The sequence below is a fragment of the Polistes dominula genome, unplaced genomic scaffold (genome assembly GCF_049000335.1).
Source record: "Polistes dominula isolate Pdom_NZ unplaced genomic scaffold, Pdom_raw_medaka contig_73, whole genome shotgun sequence".
Classification (NCBI taxonomy): domain Eukaryota; kingdom Metazoa; phylum Arthropoda; class Insecta; order Hymenoptera; family Vespidae; genus Polistes; species Polistes dominula.
Genome location: NW_028300951.1, coordinates 3,654,727 through 3,672,318, shown reverse-complemented (window position 1 = coordinate 3,672,318; position 17,592 = coordinate 3,654,727). Strand labels below are relative to the sequence as shown.

At 31.2% G+C, this 17,592-nt stretch overlaps 3 protein-coding genes and 2 long non-coding RNA genes across 13 annotated transcripts in view; 1 reads left to right on the top strand and 4 right to left on the bottom strand.

The window, feature by feature from the left end:
• Positions 1 to 2,445, bottom strand: part of ERR (estrogen-related receptor) — a 30,518-nt gene extending 28,073 nt beyond the window's left edge. For 4 of the 5 annotated variants that reach the window (XM_089172249.1, XM_089172252.1, XM_089172250.1 and 1 more), the window contains exons 1-2: positions 2,037 to 2,445; positions 1,230 to 1,452 (exon numbers count right to left, since the gene is read on the bottom strand). The gene's annotated coding sequence lies outside the window, so the exon portion shown is untranslated. The remainder of the gene's footprint in view (positions 1 to 1,229; positions 1,453 to 2,036) is intronic. The other variant, XM_089172254.1, reaches the window with a different exon arrangement.
• Positions 2,446 to 2,600: 155 nt separating this feature from the next.
• DNApol-alpha73 (DNA polymerase alpha subunit B) lies at positions 2,601 to 13,692 on the bottom strand. Of its 2 annotated transcripts, XM_015316203.2 has the most exons (7): positions 13,341 to 13,692; positions 12,548 to 12,767; positions 12,397 to 12,460; positions 4,300 to 4,400; positions 3,425 to 4,210; positions 3,084 to 3,299; positions 2,601 to 2,991 (listed from the first exon to the last, which is right to left on the bottom strand). In XM_015316203.2, the coding sequence occupies exons 1-7, from the start codon at positions 13,417 to 13,419 to the stop codon at positions 2,685 to 2,687; spliced, it is 1,773 nt and encodes a 590-aa protein (XP_015171689.1). In that variant the 5' UTR covers positions 13,420 to 13,692; the 3' UTR covers positions 2,601 to 2,684. The 2 variants fall into 2 exon arrangements, with proteins under 2 accessions (XP_015171689.1, XP_015171690.1); XM_015316204.2 differs by lacking the exons at positions 12,397 to 12,460; positions 12,548 to 12,767; positions 13,341 to 13,692 and adding an exon at positions 9,359 to 9,609.
• LOC149032642 (uncharacterized) lies at positions 5,273 to 6,909 on the top strand. Its single transcript, XR_016176495.1, has 2 exons — positions 5,273 to 6,466; positions 6,541 to 6,909. It is a non-coding gene; the product is annotated as an uncharacterized LOC149032642 (long non-coding RNA).
• On the bottom strand, positions 6,448 to 9,348 carry LOC149032641 (uncharacterized). Its single transcript, XR_016176496.1, has 2 exons — positions 7,587 to 9,348; positions 6,448 to 6,794 (listed from the first exon to the last, which is right to left on the bottom strand). It is a non-coding gene; the product is annotated as an uncharacterized LOC149032641 (long non-coding RNA).
• Positions 13,693 to 13,926: 234 nt separating the features above from the next.
• DppIII (dipeptidyl peptidase 3) lies at positions 13,927 to 16,953 on the bottom strand. Of its 4 annotated transcripts, none has more exons than XM_015316177.2 (4): positions 16,769 to 16,953; positions 16,179 to 16,476; positions 14,340 to 16,107; positions 13,927 to 14,244 (listed from the first exon to the last, which is right to left on the bottom strand). In XM_015316177.2, the coding sequence occupies exons 2-4, from the start codon at positions 16,452 to 16,454 to the stop codon at positions 14,081 to 14,083; spliced, it is 2,208 nt and encodes a 735-aa protein (XP_015171663.1). In that variant the 5' UTR covers positions 16,455 to 16,476; positions 16,769 to 16,953; the 3' UTR covers positions 13,927 to 14,080. The 4 variants fall into 4 exon arrangements, with proteins under 4 accessions (XP_015171663.1, XP_015171664.1, XP_015171661.2 ...); XM_015316178.2 differs by having other exon boundaries at positions 16,179 to 16,473; XM_015316175.2 differs by lacking the exon at positions 16,769 to 16,953 and adding an exon at positions 16,558 to 16,735.
• Between the last annotated feature and the right edge of the window lie 639 nt (positions 16,954 to 17,592).

Sequence of the window (17,592 nt, the reverse complement as noted above, 5' to 3'; positions counted from 1 at the left end):
AATTTTATTTAATATTTTATTCTCTTTCTCAGAATAGTTTTCTTTTTGATTTCGACAAAGGAAGCAAATGGAATATCATTCAAGTAAATACCATATAATCTAAACATATAATCGAATATAATACATTAGACGTTTGATAAATATTCAATAGTTTATGTAAAATAATTCAATACTATTTAACAAAATAACAAAGATATTGTTTTTATATTGTTATGTAAGAATAAAAATGAAATATTGAATAAAATTAAACGAAGGGGATAGATTTTTGTGAATGAATGATTAATATCACGTGTCTTTCCATTGTTATCAACACGTAAATAAGTATTTACATATTTATTATATATTCACCTCATCACGAATTCGTGTTTCCCTCGCTACAAACGTATAAAGATCAATGAAATATAATTTATGAGTTTGTATGCATTAAATTGTCCAATAATTTCCTGCGTTTTTCATTTCATAGTAAATTTCTAGCGATAATATCAATTGTCTCTCGTTACTGTATTAATATATAACACAATAACTGAAATTTTCTTATACGAGAATTCTTATATAAATGATGTTTAGATGTTACTAAAGCTATAAATTAAAACTATAGGGGGTCTGAAGTGAATAAAAACGAACAACATTTCTGACACGTGTTGCTTCTAAGAGTTTAATCATGCTTTCAGTAATATTACAGAAGCCGCCAAAAATATTTCGTGACGTCTATGGCGAAGAGTATGTTGCTGTAAGAACAAAAAAAAATGATTTATACGATTGAAGGACGAATTCTCTTCTAAATGACAAGTCACAATCAAGATGACTATTTGGTTTGGATAAAGAATAGTTTTGAAATTTGACTTTGTGAATATCAGTGGCAATTAAATTGAAGAATTAGCTGTAAAGATGAATTACTGATTCTGTATTATTAAAAAACTATACTGATTTATTGAATGCATAATTTATATTCCATACATATAGCGTTTTTAATTGAATTATTTTTATTCTAAAAACTATTATCAAAAAGATATGTAATTGGAGCCGATAATATCGGAATTTGTATTTTCATTAGTTGATACTTTTTTTTAAATCTATCGAGATGAAAATATATAAGAAGTATTAAAAAGACGAAAATATAAATAATGTGCATCGAGTGCAATAGAGTGGACTATCAAACGATTCACAGAGAGTCACGTGCTTTCGAGAAGTAGCCATGCGTTAACTGGAAGATTAATGTCACGGATTACCTTGTCAGTTACGTATTATGTCACAAAACGAACGCAAATTTATTCCACAGTATTCCTTTATGGGATCGGAACGTTATATAGCTCATTTTCTTTCTCCTTGTATATGAAGTACCCATCTAGTAAATTTAAACGAATGAATTTAAGAAACACCTAAACTCGGTCACGAACTTTAAACGTTCAGAACTTTCACTTTTGCCGACATCATCCAATGTAATTTTGTCGTCTAAAAAAAACGTAGCATCTGTAATCAACTTTCTAAATTAAAGAAGATAAAACGCGTCTTTAATTTTTCTATTGTTTTTCTTTTCAAACGTTGATGCGTGTTATAATATTAAAAATATAATCAAAGTCACTAATTCTTTTGGATATAGAATGCATTGTGGTATAATGAAATTATGCTTGATTGTAATGAATTAAAAACAAAAACAAAAACAAAAATAAAAAGATAATGAAAAATACAAAATCCACGCGTGTTATCGATTGTGATAGTAGTGCGGCAAAATTCAAGGCCGCGAACATCGATCGTATAATAACAATGAGAAAAATGACGTATTAGTCGAATAGACAGTTCGGTTACTTTAGAAACGAGAAATAGGATTCGAAATCGTGAAATACAAGCCTGGGAATAAGAATGTGGTAAAAATCGTTAATGTATACATTGGAATGTATACGAATTCGTAAGAAAGATGGCGTCCATGAAATTTGGCAGGTTGCTAATTCCAATGGACTTTCTCTTCGCTTGATGTTTCTCGTCATTGAAACGAGGTCAAAGGGCAAACGTACGTTAAAATAAACACGAACACTCACCCCGATTTTTGCAGACTCTTTTGTCTCCTCATCGTGGATTGTAGGTATTTGTTCGCGGGAGAAATATTGAAGTAATGGCCGATTCCACGGCTCAGTACAAGCAGAAAACCCCGATTACTCAGATTCGTCGTACATGTGGCGCCGTCACGTGTGAGCGGTGTAATTTTGAACTTGACCGTACAGAACAAAACCGGTACTGACCTCTATCGGCTAACTTATCAATTCTTTAGAGTTTAACTTGAATTTTAAATTTAAAAAGAATAATTTATTCAAATCTACTAAGTCTTCATTACTTGCTATGAAAAATAAATAAATTAAATAAAAATCGAATGACTATAAAAATTCAATATTTATTTTTAATAATCATTAAATAAAAAAAAAACCTACAAGGACGAAAAATTAAAAATGTCGATCCCTCAAAATAAGCCTAACTGAAAAATATATTATTCGCTCCAAACTAAAAAAATTATACATACTATAAATGTATTTGAATGAAATGAGTTTAAAAAATAAAAATAATTTTTTTGTTTTGTTTAGATTAAACTTTGGCAAAAAACAGAAAAAAATAGTACAAAGAAAATATTATTTTCTTAAATAGACAAGTACAACGTGCTAATGGTAATCAAGAATATCACGCGAATAATATTCTCAGATTTTTCCTATCTCACAAGATACGTTATGAGGATTCCATTGTTCGCTTGGTCTAATACACAACCTTGCATACATTTGCTTGATCGATCGTTCAGGGTTTAAAACGAGACAATCATTGATTACGCCACAAAAATAACGCATATCTGATGGCAAAATCAATATATGCGGTTGTATATTAAAGAAAGCGTGTTTTTTCCACAGTTTTGTATCGAGATTTACAGCAGGAGGATAGAATGGGTAAAAACAGCGTTGAGACAATATGTGATCAGCTATGCGAATAAGTCTATCCGTTGCTGGAAAATTTCTGAAAAAAAAAAAATATAAATTATAACAAAATATAATATCTATATTATAATATATCGTATATGACTATATTTAAGAACCTTAATTACTTACGAAATTTCTTCTTTTGATATATGTTTAATACTATCTACTGAGGTTACACCAATTATCAAACCATCTATATCCACAATAGAAGGATCTGACATCATATAAAGATTTTCACCATTTTGAGGAAATTTATCCTTATTAATATGAAATTTGGGTGTTGGGAAAACGGCAAAATGATGAGCATCTAGATGCGAAGGTATTATCACAAGTTTAACAGACTTTCTGCAATGGAACGTGAAAAAAAAAAAGATCATTTGAAAGATATCACAAAATCGTTTACTCAAATAATGAATAAAAATCAAATTTATATAACATCGATTACAAGAGCAAAATAAAAAATATCATACCCTAATAAATATTGCATAGCTTTGACTAGAAGTCTCTCGAAAAGTTCTTGAAACGTTTCCATGAGTTTAGAATTCTTCACTTGTGGATGACTTTTCTCTATAAATGGTCCAATGAGTATTAATATATGAGGTTCTTCTTTCACTACGCGTTCCATAATATTGAACAATGGCTGATAGCACAAATTATCCGACAACGTGAACGGACCTGCCGCAACCATAATATTTAAATTTTGTTTAAGTTTAGGCGGTTCACTTTTACTAGCATAACCTTTAGTAAAGAATTGTTTCGCATTAAATACACTATTCGTTGGATTCGTTCCTTCTACCGCCACGATTTGACCCGGATACAAAGAATATTGTTTTACACCGTCTAAATTTAAAGAAATGGTGGCAGCCTTATACCCGTCGTTCGACAATTTACAACCTTCCAACATATAACTGGTGATATCAGATTTGGTATGAGAATCGCAAAGAATCCGACCCCAGGTACGAAAATTCGCTTGACTTTGAAATGTTACATTTTGTGTATAAAGTATATTGGTACGGTCAGTTTTCGACCAAATATTGCACAAACGTTTTCCGATTTCATAACAAGCGGAGAAAATGTTGCTTTGTTGATACCGAAGTAATTCGTACATGTATAAAAAATTAAATGGTACAGTTTCGCTTATTGATACGATATTCACGTCGTAATCGGATTCTCTGTTCCATGATGAAATTTCTTTTCCAAAAAATAATATAGTCTTTCCTGAGTCATGATTAACGCGACATCTGACCAAAGTATCGCTGAAATTTACATTAATATTAATACATTAATAATTTTGAATAACTATAAAAAACATTCTGCTTAATTTCTACTTCAATTTTAAACTTACGATCTTGGCGCGTAACTAAGGGGAAAAAATTGCGAATCCACGGCACGTATTTTAGTATCTTCATCATTTTCCAATAAATCTGGACTGCGTACCCTTTTGCTCTTTAAATAAAAAAGAAGAAGAAAAAAATAGGCAAAATTATTATACGATTGGGTGGAATAAATTTATAGTGATAAATGATAAATATGTATTTATTATTAACGATCCAGGGGAAAAATCAAGCTTTTATTCGTACGTGCTTCCATTTCACACTTATTGAAAATATCCAAAATAGTTTGCCGTAGACGAGTATGTATCTAGTCACGAGAAAATAGAGCATACGTGCACCACATTCACACTCGTCTATGGAATCGACTTTTTGTTCTAATTATTTAAAATACTATTTAAAACTTCAAAATAACAATGGGCTCTCGATATGTTGAATATTTTCAACATACTGGAAAAAAAAAAAAAAAAAAACATTTTCCCTTGATATACATATATATATATATATATAATTAAATAAATTGATGATAAATAATTACAAAAATGTTTCTAAAATTAAATTATTATATTTATAACAAAAAAATACTCTCATATACATTCGATTTGTTTCTCTTTGGCAAGAAAAATGTTTAAAAACTAATACAAATTACATAATCGAGAAGGAAGGAAAAAATAAGAAAGGTAAAGATTAGGTAGAAAGGTAAGATTCATCCAAAATATTATAAATAAGCACGAAGTATCGTGACACAGCTTGCGATATCTTAAATAAATGGACATGAGTTCATTTAAAAAAGAATATCGAGAGCCACTGTTATTTCAGAAAATTATCGATGAAACTGCGATGTTAATACCAAACGTGCTTAATGAGTGTGGATCTAGTCACAACTTGATCGACTGTGCACTAGACCTTCACTCATTCTGCACATCCAGAAATCGATGTCTTCTTCTTTCTTCCTGCTTGATGATACATCTTCATCCTTCATGATTGTTTTTGTTTTTTTCTTTTTTGTTAATTCTTTCGCTTTTAAATGAAGAGTACACATGCCCGATAAACTCGGGAATTAATTATTTCGCAATCGTTCGTTGCACTCTCGATCGGCCATAATATCATAGAAAAGAAAAAAAAAAAAAGAGGAAAGAAGGAGAAATCCAGGGGACAAGAAAGAGTAGGGGGAAGGATATTTTACGCGTAATCATTGTAACTTGAATAATAACGACGACTACAACGACAATGATGAATGACGATGAACGACATAGAACGACGAAGACGACAAAGTCGAAGAAAAGGGTTATTTCATGAGATAAGAAAGAGAGAAAGAGAGAGAGAGAGAGACAGAAAGAGGCAAGAAACGAAAGGTTAAACTGCCGTTAACCTAAGGACTTTTAGCACTCGTTTTATTACGTATTATTTCAATCAATTTCCAAGCATTTCTTCTACTCGTAGTTTCTTTGCATCTAACGCGATTCCCATGTGATGCGAGATCGACAATTAACTTTGTCGCTGTCGAACCTACACGATTATATCGTCAAATAAGTAGATAAGTAAAATAACCATTCGATATTTACAAAAAATAATATTTAGGAGTATCGACCTTCGAAATGTTTATTTACTTTGACTTTCGAGATCATTCGATAAGGACTACACCAGAAAAAAAAAAAGAAAAAGAAAAGGAAGATCGGAAATCATTCTGAGAATGTGTAAACAAACGCTTACAAAATCAAAGTTTAATACGAGGAAATAATAATAATGATAATAATAAAAAGAAGAGATTTCACAAGGCTGCGATTTTGAGATCACGAAATCACAAACTAAAACTATGACTATGACTATGATGACGACGACGACGACAACAACGACAACGACGATCTTCGAACGTATGTAAGAAGAATATAAGTACGATTCCCTTCGGTTTCGACCACTCGCGTGGCTCCTACCCCCACCACCTTCATCTTTCTCTCGTCGCTTCACCGACCACTTGCCCCTTCCCATTGCCTTTCATCCCCCTCGTCCCACGGTCATAAGATCGACGGATAGAACGAGAGAGAGAGAGAGAGAGATAAAGTCTATAGGGAGAGAAGAAGAGAACGAACAAACGAACGTATAAGAGAAAGAGGGAAGCGTGGGAAACGACGTTGAACTTTTACCAGTTACTCGCATTTCACGATGCAGAATACAACCAAGGTGAATACATACAATGAAACAAACGCAACTAATATCGATTTTTTGTTGTTGTAATAAATCTCTATTACCGACAGAAAATGAAAAAAAGTAAACAGGAGACAAAATAAATCAAGAAGAACAAGGCGGGTATGTATGCTTGAGAAAAAGATGTTGGAAGAGAAAGAAAGATAGTGGACATACATTGGGCAGATAGTTGTCGGTCAATTGTACTTAATTGATAGATGTGTACGACTCACCGAAGAATCGGTCTTGACAGAAAGAATTACCATAAGACAGCGTCCCGCGTTTCCTTACGACCTTGACTACCTCCTTCCTTCTATTCCTCTTACTTTATTTTTTGTTTTGTTATTGGAATGAAAAAAAAAAACTCAATCAATTGTCTCGTAGGAATCAAATCTTTACAAAAGATAAACGAATTAACAATAAAAGAAAATTGTTACTTAGAATTTGTGAACAAACTAACAGTAGTCTCGTACTTTAACTCGTTATTATGTGTACATTATCACATATTATAAGCGTATTGATATCATACGCGTTTATAATCAACAAATACAATACTAAGATAATTTGCAAGATATAAATAGCATCGCTAAACATATGAATATTTAGATTACCAGAAAAAAATATCTAAGAGTATTAACTTGCAAGAATAGTAATATATTTCGAGAAACTCCAAAGATAATGCCTAAGAAAGTGCAACAAACTGTTCCTGGTTAATTTAAATTCGTCCAACTCACGGCTATACTACTAAAACTTGTTTTTACGATAAAAGAAAGGAAACTATGATATTAGATTTAAATGTTTTATAATATTTTTTTTTTTTACCAAGAAATATAACGGATATGAAAGTATCTAAAGAAATACAATCTATTCGTATCAATAAAATCAAATCTTTCTTTTTTTTTCTAATCATGTTCTTTGCACAAAAAGTAACCCTTAATGCTAAGAAAAAATTAGTAAAAATTTGAAAATGATTAAAGTACATTATTAATTGAATCGAATATAAATGAAATAATCGAAAGTTACGAAAAATATCAAAAAAGAATCTAAACACACAATAGAACATGATTGTGCATTCAATAAAGAAAACAAGAAATACATTGCTTTGAAATGTACTTACGATTCGCAAAATAGAAGATAATAATTTTAAAGAGCGTGAAATATATATATAAATGAAGACGCTGAAGAAGACTATTACGCATTATTCTTGGAAAGATCGTTTAGAGAAGTTTCGAGGACGAAAGTTGTTCGGAATGGAACAAAACAGGACAGCAACAGGTTGCAATGGTGGTGAGAAGAGAATCAACTACACAACTACGACTACGATGGCTACGACGCGTTCTCATATCCACCGTACGATCGGTCGACGCACTCGTCTCTCTGCACGCACGCATACAGAACATGCGGCATGGCTGGCGTACACGCAACAGAGGAAGAGAAAGAGAAAAGGAAAGACCGAGGGAGAAAGAGAAAGAGCGCATGTCCCTACTACTATCACCGGCACGCGAACCGAGGAATGCAAGGTTATCCACAAATATTAGATACACTTCGATATCGAATAAGTCAGCAAGTTATAAACTCGATTTATTGACGCGTGTTCGTTCGCCATTCGTTCATTCCCAGGTCAAATCTGTATTTCAAAATTCATACTTTCACTTCTGTAATTCTCAGTTAAAAGAAAAAAAAATGTAAATAAGTAAATTATTTTCTTATATTTCGTCTATATATATATATATATATGACCTTGAAAACGAGAGAATAAATTAGTAAAAATTAAATAACTATACAAATAAATGTAAGCGTGCATCGCAAAAAAAAAAGAAAAGAACACTGAAGAATTCTACGAGGAATGACTAAAGAAAAGAAAATTTCACTTTCCATAGAAAATTATAATAGAACTTGAAGAACGGGACGCAAGATGATGAGGAGGACGCGCGACAGCAAACACGTAGTCGGAAGAAATGCCAGTTCTATACGACCGAGGAAGGGGATCAGAAAGAGAAACAAACGGAAACAAAAAAAAAAAAAAAAGAGATGGAAACGTCGCATCATGAAAACGAGTCGGTATAACGTAAAGCGTCACGCGATGCTCCTTTCAAGGGAAATAATTTGTTCCCGTGAGCAAGAGAAGAAGATGCTACGATTCGCGTGAATTCCAATGGCGAGAAAAAGAACACGAAGAGAGAAAAAGAAAGAAAGTCTAGCGAGTGATGATGAAGGCGCTATCCAACCGGAAACGCTCCTCTCGTTCGACGAAAGGTCGGGAGATTACAAAATGGGGAGAGGGGAGATGAACCAACGGAATCTCAGCCGTTGAAAGAAATCTGTCGGCTCTCTCTCTCTCTCTCTCTCTCTCTCTCTTGTTCTCTTTCTGCTCTTTCTCTCTTTCTACATTTTTTCTTTTTTCCTTAGCGCGTAATGATCTTCCATCTTCCTTATACGATAAAAGTGGAACGCACACACGTTAACAAAAAAAAAAAAAAAAGAAAAAATGATAATCACTGCAAGTTACCGCGCGTAGAATAGCACACGCGAAATCACGGAAACAAAAGCAACAATAGTAGCAATAGCAACAACAGCAGAATAATAATAGTAGTAGTAATAGAGTAGTAGGTAGCAGCAACAGGTCGCCGTTGCTTGTCCTACCCTGCGCGTAAATTCACTCGCGACTACAGCGGCGCCCATTATGGCCGACGCGCGAGCAACGAACGAACGAACGAACGAATGAACGGAACAAACGAACGAAGCGACGTAGGACGCCGTATTGAGAAAGTCTGGCTCTATTAGTTCAATTCGAAAACTACGAGAACGATTAGAATTATTCATTGAAGTATTTGAAACAATTTAAACGAAGAATTTTGCTTTTTCTTTATTTTTTTATTTTTTACTAACCTTGAGAGAGCGAATTGAAAATGCTTTAAGTAAAAGGAAATAAAAGGAAGAGGGAAGAAATAGAAAAATAGAGACCATGCACGAGACTCTCACGCGCGTTCTTTCTCTCTCCTCTTCCTGATTTTTAAAAGATTTTAAAAAGAAAAAAACATTATGTAATAAGTATATAAAAATAAAGTCACCAAAAAAAAAGTAACAATACAATATATAAACCAACGAAAGATTGCAGACTGAGAGAAGGGCATTCTCGAAAATATCAAATAACAAAAAAAGATGCTTTGGTAAGCTTGAAATGAACGCACGAAACCGCCGGCGGGAACGAACAACGATGCCACAGCCTAGCCGGGTCCTTGAAAACTGAAATCGTGCCCTTTGAAAGAAATCTGCTTGGCGGTTGCCGTTGGAGGGAGATTCTTCTTCTTCTTCTTCTTCTACTCTCTCTTTCTCTTTCTTTCTTACTTCTTTACTCCTCCCCCTTAAATTGCTCCACTGCTTGGTCTCTCGCTCTCTCTCTCTCTCTCTCTCTTTCTTTCTCACGAACACACATAACATATCCTCTCCCTTCTTCTTCTACTTATTCTTCTCTCATTCGTTAGAGAAGAACATAACCGGCCTCTCTCCATCTCTCCTACCCTTCCGTTTGCCTAGTGTCCTTTGTGGGAGAGCGTTCGAGCGAAAGCGGACCAGGGGAGAGGAATAATGGCGGGGCGATCTACCTGGACGATTTTTATGGCGGGAATTACGGTACTCGGTGAGATCCTACAACGACAACGCCTCGCTTCGTCTCGTCTTGTCTCATCTCGTCTCCTCTCACCTTACCATGCAATGCTTCATTACGAATCGAAAAAACACCTGCACCATGGAGATATCTTTCTTCTCTTACGAAAGTGGAAAAATAAAAGATAAAAGGACATCTGGAGAACTTTATATAGATATATCTATATATCTATATAATAGAAAATTTACAGCTTAGAAAATTGATTGTAACCATGATAGAAAATTTGTATTTTGAGTTCATACGAAATAGAAATTTAGAAAATTACCTATGTTAAATGAAGGAATTTACATACGTACGAAAGAAACAGCTTATTCGCTAAACGATCACACGAGAACCGACCATCAACTTGACTGTCGAAGAATAGCCTTATGGACGAGCGTGGAACCAGTGCCAGGGACAGTGGCAGTGACCAGGGCCGTAACTAAGCGATCGAAAATTTTACTCGCCTAATAACGTTCAACAATTTCTCTACCAATAGTTTTTTTTTTAAATATTTTCGGTTAAAATAGAACTAATTTCGTCTGATTTTGAAAATACTTTTCAAAACATTGCTAAAACAAAAATTAAATGAATTTCACAAAAAAAAAAGATTAGAAAAGAAATTTGAAATATCCAATAAATAAATTTAAACTTAAAACACGTTCGTTCGTTTAAAATGTCGTAAATGTCGATACAGTTAATAAAATATAAAAGTTTCTTTCAAAATCATTCGAAAACGTTCGAACGAAAATCGAAAGGGCATTCTTGTTTGAATGACGAACCATGGACGGTCGTGAAAAAGAGAGGGGAATCATAATAGGGCCTTCAGCGAAGAATTGGGTCCACAGGTAGAGTCCTTACGTCATTGCTACTACGGACCGACCACAAAGAATGTGAGACAGTGTTGCCACGGCGATGTAAATCATTATTGTGCCAAGGTATCAGATTCGATGCGAAAGATTCATCGTAACTTCGAGAAAAAAACCTCTTTTTTCTTTTATTTCATGAATTAATACTAAGAAATATCTATAAATGGATAACGATTAAATTATAGATTGTTCGAACTATTTTTAATGTAACCTCTTAGTTTACTCGTTCTTCTATAACGTGTGGAATAAGACTGATTGTTTATTGTAATAATTTGGTCAAAAACAATGACAATAAATGGGTATAGTCGAACCAATTATAAGCACGATACTGATTTTGTGATTGCATTCATAATTGCATATGCATTTGACTAATAAAATTAATAACGACCAGTCATTTTGATCAGAAATATACAAGTATATTAATAACGATTAGATTGGCTAGCAAAAGAAGCTTATTAGAACTGGGAAACATACATTAAATTAAGTAAGAAGCAATAATTCTAAAGTTTAATCTTGACTTATCAAAACAATGTAAACTAACAATAAAAGTAAAAATGTAGACATAGCAATGGCAACGTTCATCGATTCGGTTTTTCAGATCTTCCTTACGATTCACGTGGTACTTGCAAAGATTCGTTGCAACGTTGCCATTCTGCTTCTTTAAATTTGAATTTACAATACAAAGAGCTAAACTATATTCATAAATAAGATAAAATTGTGAGAATATTGTATTTGATCTAAGAAAAAAAAAAAAAAAAAAAAAAACAAGTAATACTGCATAAAAGAAAATCATAAATAAAATATATCTTGAATTTCTATAATACAAATGTGTTTCAAAATCTATGAATTTCTAAATCTGGCAACAGAGCCGGAAGGCCGTTACGGAGGGGGCGGGACTATTGCAGGTTAAAGAGGGGGAGTAAAGAGAATGTGTAGTTTTCGAGGCATCACAACATCACGAAGTTGACCGAGAAAGAAAATTTGAAAATGGAAATATTTAGATGTTGAATTAGAAATATTACTTCTCTATTATATTTGCAAATGCTTTATAAATTTGATAGTAAAATTAGAACAAAATAAACGTAACAATGTAAAAACATTGTATTGAAAAATTATATGATAATAAAGATACGTAACGTAAAGTAAAAAAGCCTAGGGATTTTGATTATTTTAGAATAAAGTAACATAGTAAAGATAAATTTATTGTTAACGTTTTTTTCGTAACAATAAATTTATACCAAAATTAAACTGCTAAATGCATATTATAACATGAAATATAATATTAATGTGTATCCTTTTACACAGAAAATATGTTTGATATGCAAAATAAGATTTTGCTATATTCTTTATAATTATTCAATATATTTTATTCAATAGCTAAATTAAATTAATATTAAATATTATAAACTTACCGTAGCTGTTGTGAACGCTGTGGTTCCTTCGCAACCATACATCTCAAGAATGCTATCAGTTTCACTATTATATTTATGTAAGGATTATTAATATGAAACTATTGTAAAATAATCAGAAATAGAAAGAATTTCGAGTTAATTTAAAGGATACATCTGTTTGTATGAAGAGTCAATAACACTTTTAACATTTGAAAACTCTCCTGTTTTATTCATACTATTACTCTGATCTTGTTTTTTTAACAAGTCATTCTCCATTTTAATAAGTCGATTTAAAGTAATATCAACTTCATTATACGTAGAAGTACTGTATCCCAACCACATCTCCACAAGTTTTTCTTCGTCGACATCATACAAATCACACAGTTGTGTACCTAAAAATGAGAACATTGTATTTATTAATTTAAAACACTCTAAATTATTACATTAATTTAACTTAGATTTTAATACCATTATATACGTTGTCTCGAAAATTTGTAGGGAGAAAGATATGATATTCTCTGAACTTTTAAAAGGCATTTTAATGTATATAAGTTGTAATGTATATATGTTTAATGTATATGCACGTGTGCATATATGCACAAAATGCATAAGAAATAATAATATAAAGATAAAAATAAATAATATAAATATTATCAGTTAAAATATTGATAGGTAAATGAATAAGTTTTGATAAAGATATCATTAAAAAAATTACTGTATATTGCTTATCATTCATATAGAAAGTTAGTATCTCAGAAGTTAGGTTAGATAATGAACAAAATTATATAACATAACTGATCATTGTATTAATGATATTATTATAATTTAATTGTATCGAGGTGAAAATGGCAATCATACTTTCAATTACGTTTCACATGCGTTCGTAATAAATGCAATTTTTGAAATACTTTGTAAACAGTACGAAAGAGATAATATTGCAATTTTTTATAATAACAATTACTTACATTTATCAAGAACACGATTGTCTTCGACAGTACATCCAAATTCTTGAAAATATTTTTGCAAATTTTCTATTTTATCCATTTTATTGACAGTGTCTAATAGTTCCCGCCAAAATTAAAATACACTGATATTCCTATACCACAAAACAATACATAAAGTTGTACATTTTACCGCCTGCGCGATGTCATGTAGTATATATATATATATATACATTTCCTCCATAAAAAATATTTTGTAAGATGGAAAGAAGTACTTTGAATTAACGATAATTCCTTATTTGTCCTATAGAGCGCGCAATTTGTCACTATAGAATTTGTCACTATATATTGGTTTAAATGTTATTTCCTAAACTCTAATTATTTTATCCTACAATTGAAAACTATTTTTAAATTAATAATTCTTATAAATATGATTTGAAGTATTATTAAATGATGAATTCCAGCCTTGAACAATATATGGAAATATCTAGAACAAATTTAACATAAATAAGGTAATACTCTTAATAAAATATCAATGTATACGAGGACCGTATGACTAAATGATGACTATACTCATGTGCTTAAAGCACAAAATACAATTACCTGAACGTTTATTTTTAACGGAATTATATATTTATTAGAACTTATAAAACATGTTTTTAAAAAAACATATGAAATTTTCGTGTATTTAATAATTCTTGAGTAACATTGTATATATAGTAAAAAAGCAATTATGATATATATCATAATATGATATTTTTTCATTAATCAGTGTTTTCCAATACGAAATGTTTCTTATCCTTTTTCCAAAGGTCAATAAGTGAGTCTGAAATGTCTGCTGAAGGATATCTTTCTATCCACGACTGAATCAGTCCAGAGAAAGTTGGTTCATAATTTTTTAAAATCACATCAGTAGTATTGCCGTTTTCTAAAATATTTTTATCACATATATTAGTAACATAATAATTGATTTTTTAAAAATAGTTTTCAATACATAAATTTGATATATTGAAATATACAAACCATTTTTAATAAATGTATTTGGTTGAACAAACATTTTTCTACACTGTTTATTGAGTAAAACTATTTTTCTCCAACGTGCCCATGGGTATGGGCCAGAATCAGGTACTTCGCTATATTTTTCATACATTTCTCTAGCACTGTCTACGTCACCTGTACTTTTATAAATTTGAAGTTTCTTCAAAAACTCTCCAATTACTTCTTTTCCAGATGTTTCAATTTTCGATCTATCTAAAGTCATTCTTAAATCTTTTCCTTCTTCAGTTTCAGTAACAGTAACAAAACTATCTTTTGCTTCAAGACAAACTCTAAGTAAAACATATCGAGCTTGAGAGTGTGCTTGTAACCATTTTTTAGTAGAAGGATCATACATTTCTAAAGCTTTGGCACAGCCATTCCATAGCAATGACAACCAGTTGACATAAATTATATCATCAATCGCTTCTTCTGGACATTCAAAAATACGTACAAGCGATTTATCTAAACACAAATAAAGACCGACTGCTTCTGCTCGACATTCTTCATATGACGATCCCATTGCACCAAATTTAGAATCATATGTCTCTCCAGGCATGAAATATTTATCTACAGGATCTCCTGTTAATGGATTTATTAAATTTCCCTTATCAAAATTGTATGCATTAGCTCCCAATGACCGTAGTAGTTTACCACTGCCATGACCAAGAAGTTCATGTAATCCAACTTGTAATTCAAAACTAGGAATTCTATACTTGTTCAATAATTCTACATCTTCGTTGGATAAAAAAGGTATTTCATCTTGCTTCATATTAGCAGGTATAACATTTCCTAAAGAAACATTCTTAAATCCTTCCGACTGTCTAATTTCATCATAATTTGGAATATTTATTCCAGCAGGAATGCCTGAACTTGAGAATGTTAAAACTTCTAACGAAGTAAAATCTGGTTGCGTAAATGAAACTCTCTCAAAATCCTTACCCCAAGGAAGACTAGGAATAAACTCGTTTGCTCTATTCACTAATTTAGCAAACTTTTGAGACATTTCTTTGTTAACCATAGCTACAAAACCTTCAAATTCAGCTCTTTGTCCTGCTGGATCTCTATATGTTTCTATAAAACCAATATACGTTTCAATGACTGGACCTTTGTCTTTGATCCAGTAACGAGAACCATCTTTATGATCTTTTAATGAACCTGTTTTAAAATGACTTATAAATTTCTCAATCATTTGATTTTCTGTCTCATTTGCTGCATATTCTTTAGCTTTTTGAAGATTATCATTAACCTTTGCTAAAATTATATCATAATCTCCTCTTGTAATTTTGAACTCTTCTTCTTCAAAGGTTTCCTGTGGTAAAGTTATTTTTGGATCGTCTTCTTTATCTACGGAAGCTAATCTTATTTCATATAGACTTGTTATTTCATCAGTTTTAGAATCTTTGGATGGTATTATAGTTTTAAAACATCTTGTATTATATGACTCCAATCCTTTAGATTGCATAAATTTATTAACTAATTGAGCATCTTCGTCCGTACAATTAGCAGAGAAATAGGTGGTTACACCTTTATCACCCAATCCTAATGATCTCAACTTGTTTTCTAAAGAAAACATTAAATTGTGAATATTATCCCAGAGATATTGTATCTCATCTGAATTGTTTTTAAATGCTTTAGATACTTTGACGATTGTCTCAAATTTTTCTTTAGGTAAATTAGGTATTATTTTACTATCACCAAAGGATTTGTAATTACCACTATTTGTTATAATTCCACATGCGTAGACCAAGAAAGCCTGAAAAAAAAATATATATAAAAATATAAATCAAATAATATAGGAATATTAAAGAGACCAAGTATACTTACAGTAAAATCATCATCAGAAATGCCCGCTTTCTTTGCAGACAGTTTTAAATCATCTGCAGATTCGGAAAGAAAAATTTTATGTAAAAGAGCAAAAATCAATGGAGATTCTGGCGAAAGTTGTAAATTTACAATAAGACCACCATGCCATGCTGCTTTGCTCAAATAATGTGCATACAATTTTTCTTTCAGTGTTAATGCATTAAACGACGTTTCACATTCTAACAATACCAAAGGTTGATTATTTGGTAAAGTATATAAAGACATATCGTCACTCATCTTGTTGTAAGAGTAATATCTACTGAAATAAAAAAAATAAAAATTATCATTAATACCTAATATTCGAGAATACGTCATTACACTATTTCAAGGTTTAACCTACCGGCTTCTTTTCGATTGAATAGTATGTACTTTAAAAGTATTCGTTGAATAAAATATTCGCGAAATATGATTTAATTTCGATGAATTAGAACGAATGAATAAATTTAAACAGAACAATTTAAACATATTTTCGAAACTAAGCCGGCGAAGGTCAAACTATTAACATAAAGTAAACGAAATAATATTGTAATTTTGTGAATAATGTATCTCACTCGATATTTTACTGGTTACGTCCTTGAAGTTTTGATATTTGTATTATTTTCATATATAATAATTAAAATTATTCGTTAAACTTGATAAGTCACTAAACAAATGCTTTTATCACAATAAGATCAAATTGAGAGTCACGATACAGTAATAAACTATAAATGATGGTGACGATTCTTTGTTGTCTATTCTGCGCGCGCACATTTCCACTTTTATACAGAAGTCTTTCGAGATTATTTTTTGTTAGTATTATTAAACTTGATTCTCTATCTTGCGAACATAATATTGCCATAATTAAAAAATAAGAATTCTAAAAGGAATGAAAAACAATCGTTTATATGCACATAATGTATTTATATTATGCAATTACATTTAATCTTAAAATCGAAAATGTTCATTTATTGAGGATAACAAGTTAATTCGTTATGGAAAGATTTTCTTATGATAAATAAATAAATTAAATATTCCTCATTTTTTACCACAAAAGTACGATACCTTTCAATTCTTTGTAAGATTATTTATCCAATGCTTTCTATTTTTGTACCTGTGTACTACTTTACTCTTAATCGAAATCGACTTTATACATTTATTTCCATCAATTACAGACCTCTGTTCAAAAAGTTAATTAATAGATAATCATATTTATATTATATATAGAAGCTTTTTTTTAATAATAAATCTTACAAATTTGTATAGAAAAATATGTGTGTCTTTCTCAAGGTAATTGAGATGTTTAATCTATAGAAAATGAACATTTGTCTCTACTTATCTATACTAAATAATGCTTTATTACAACCTTAATTAAAATACTTATTTATTTCTATTAGAA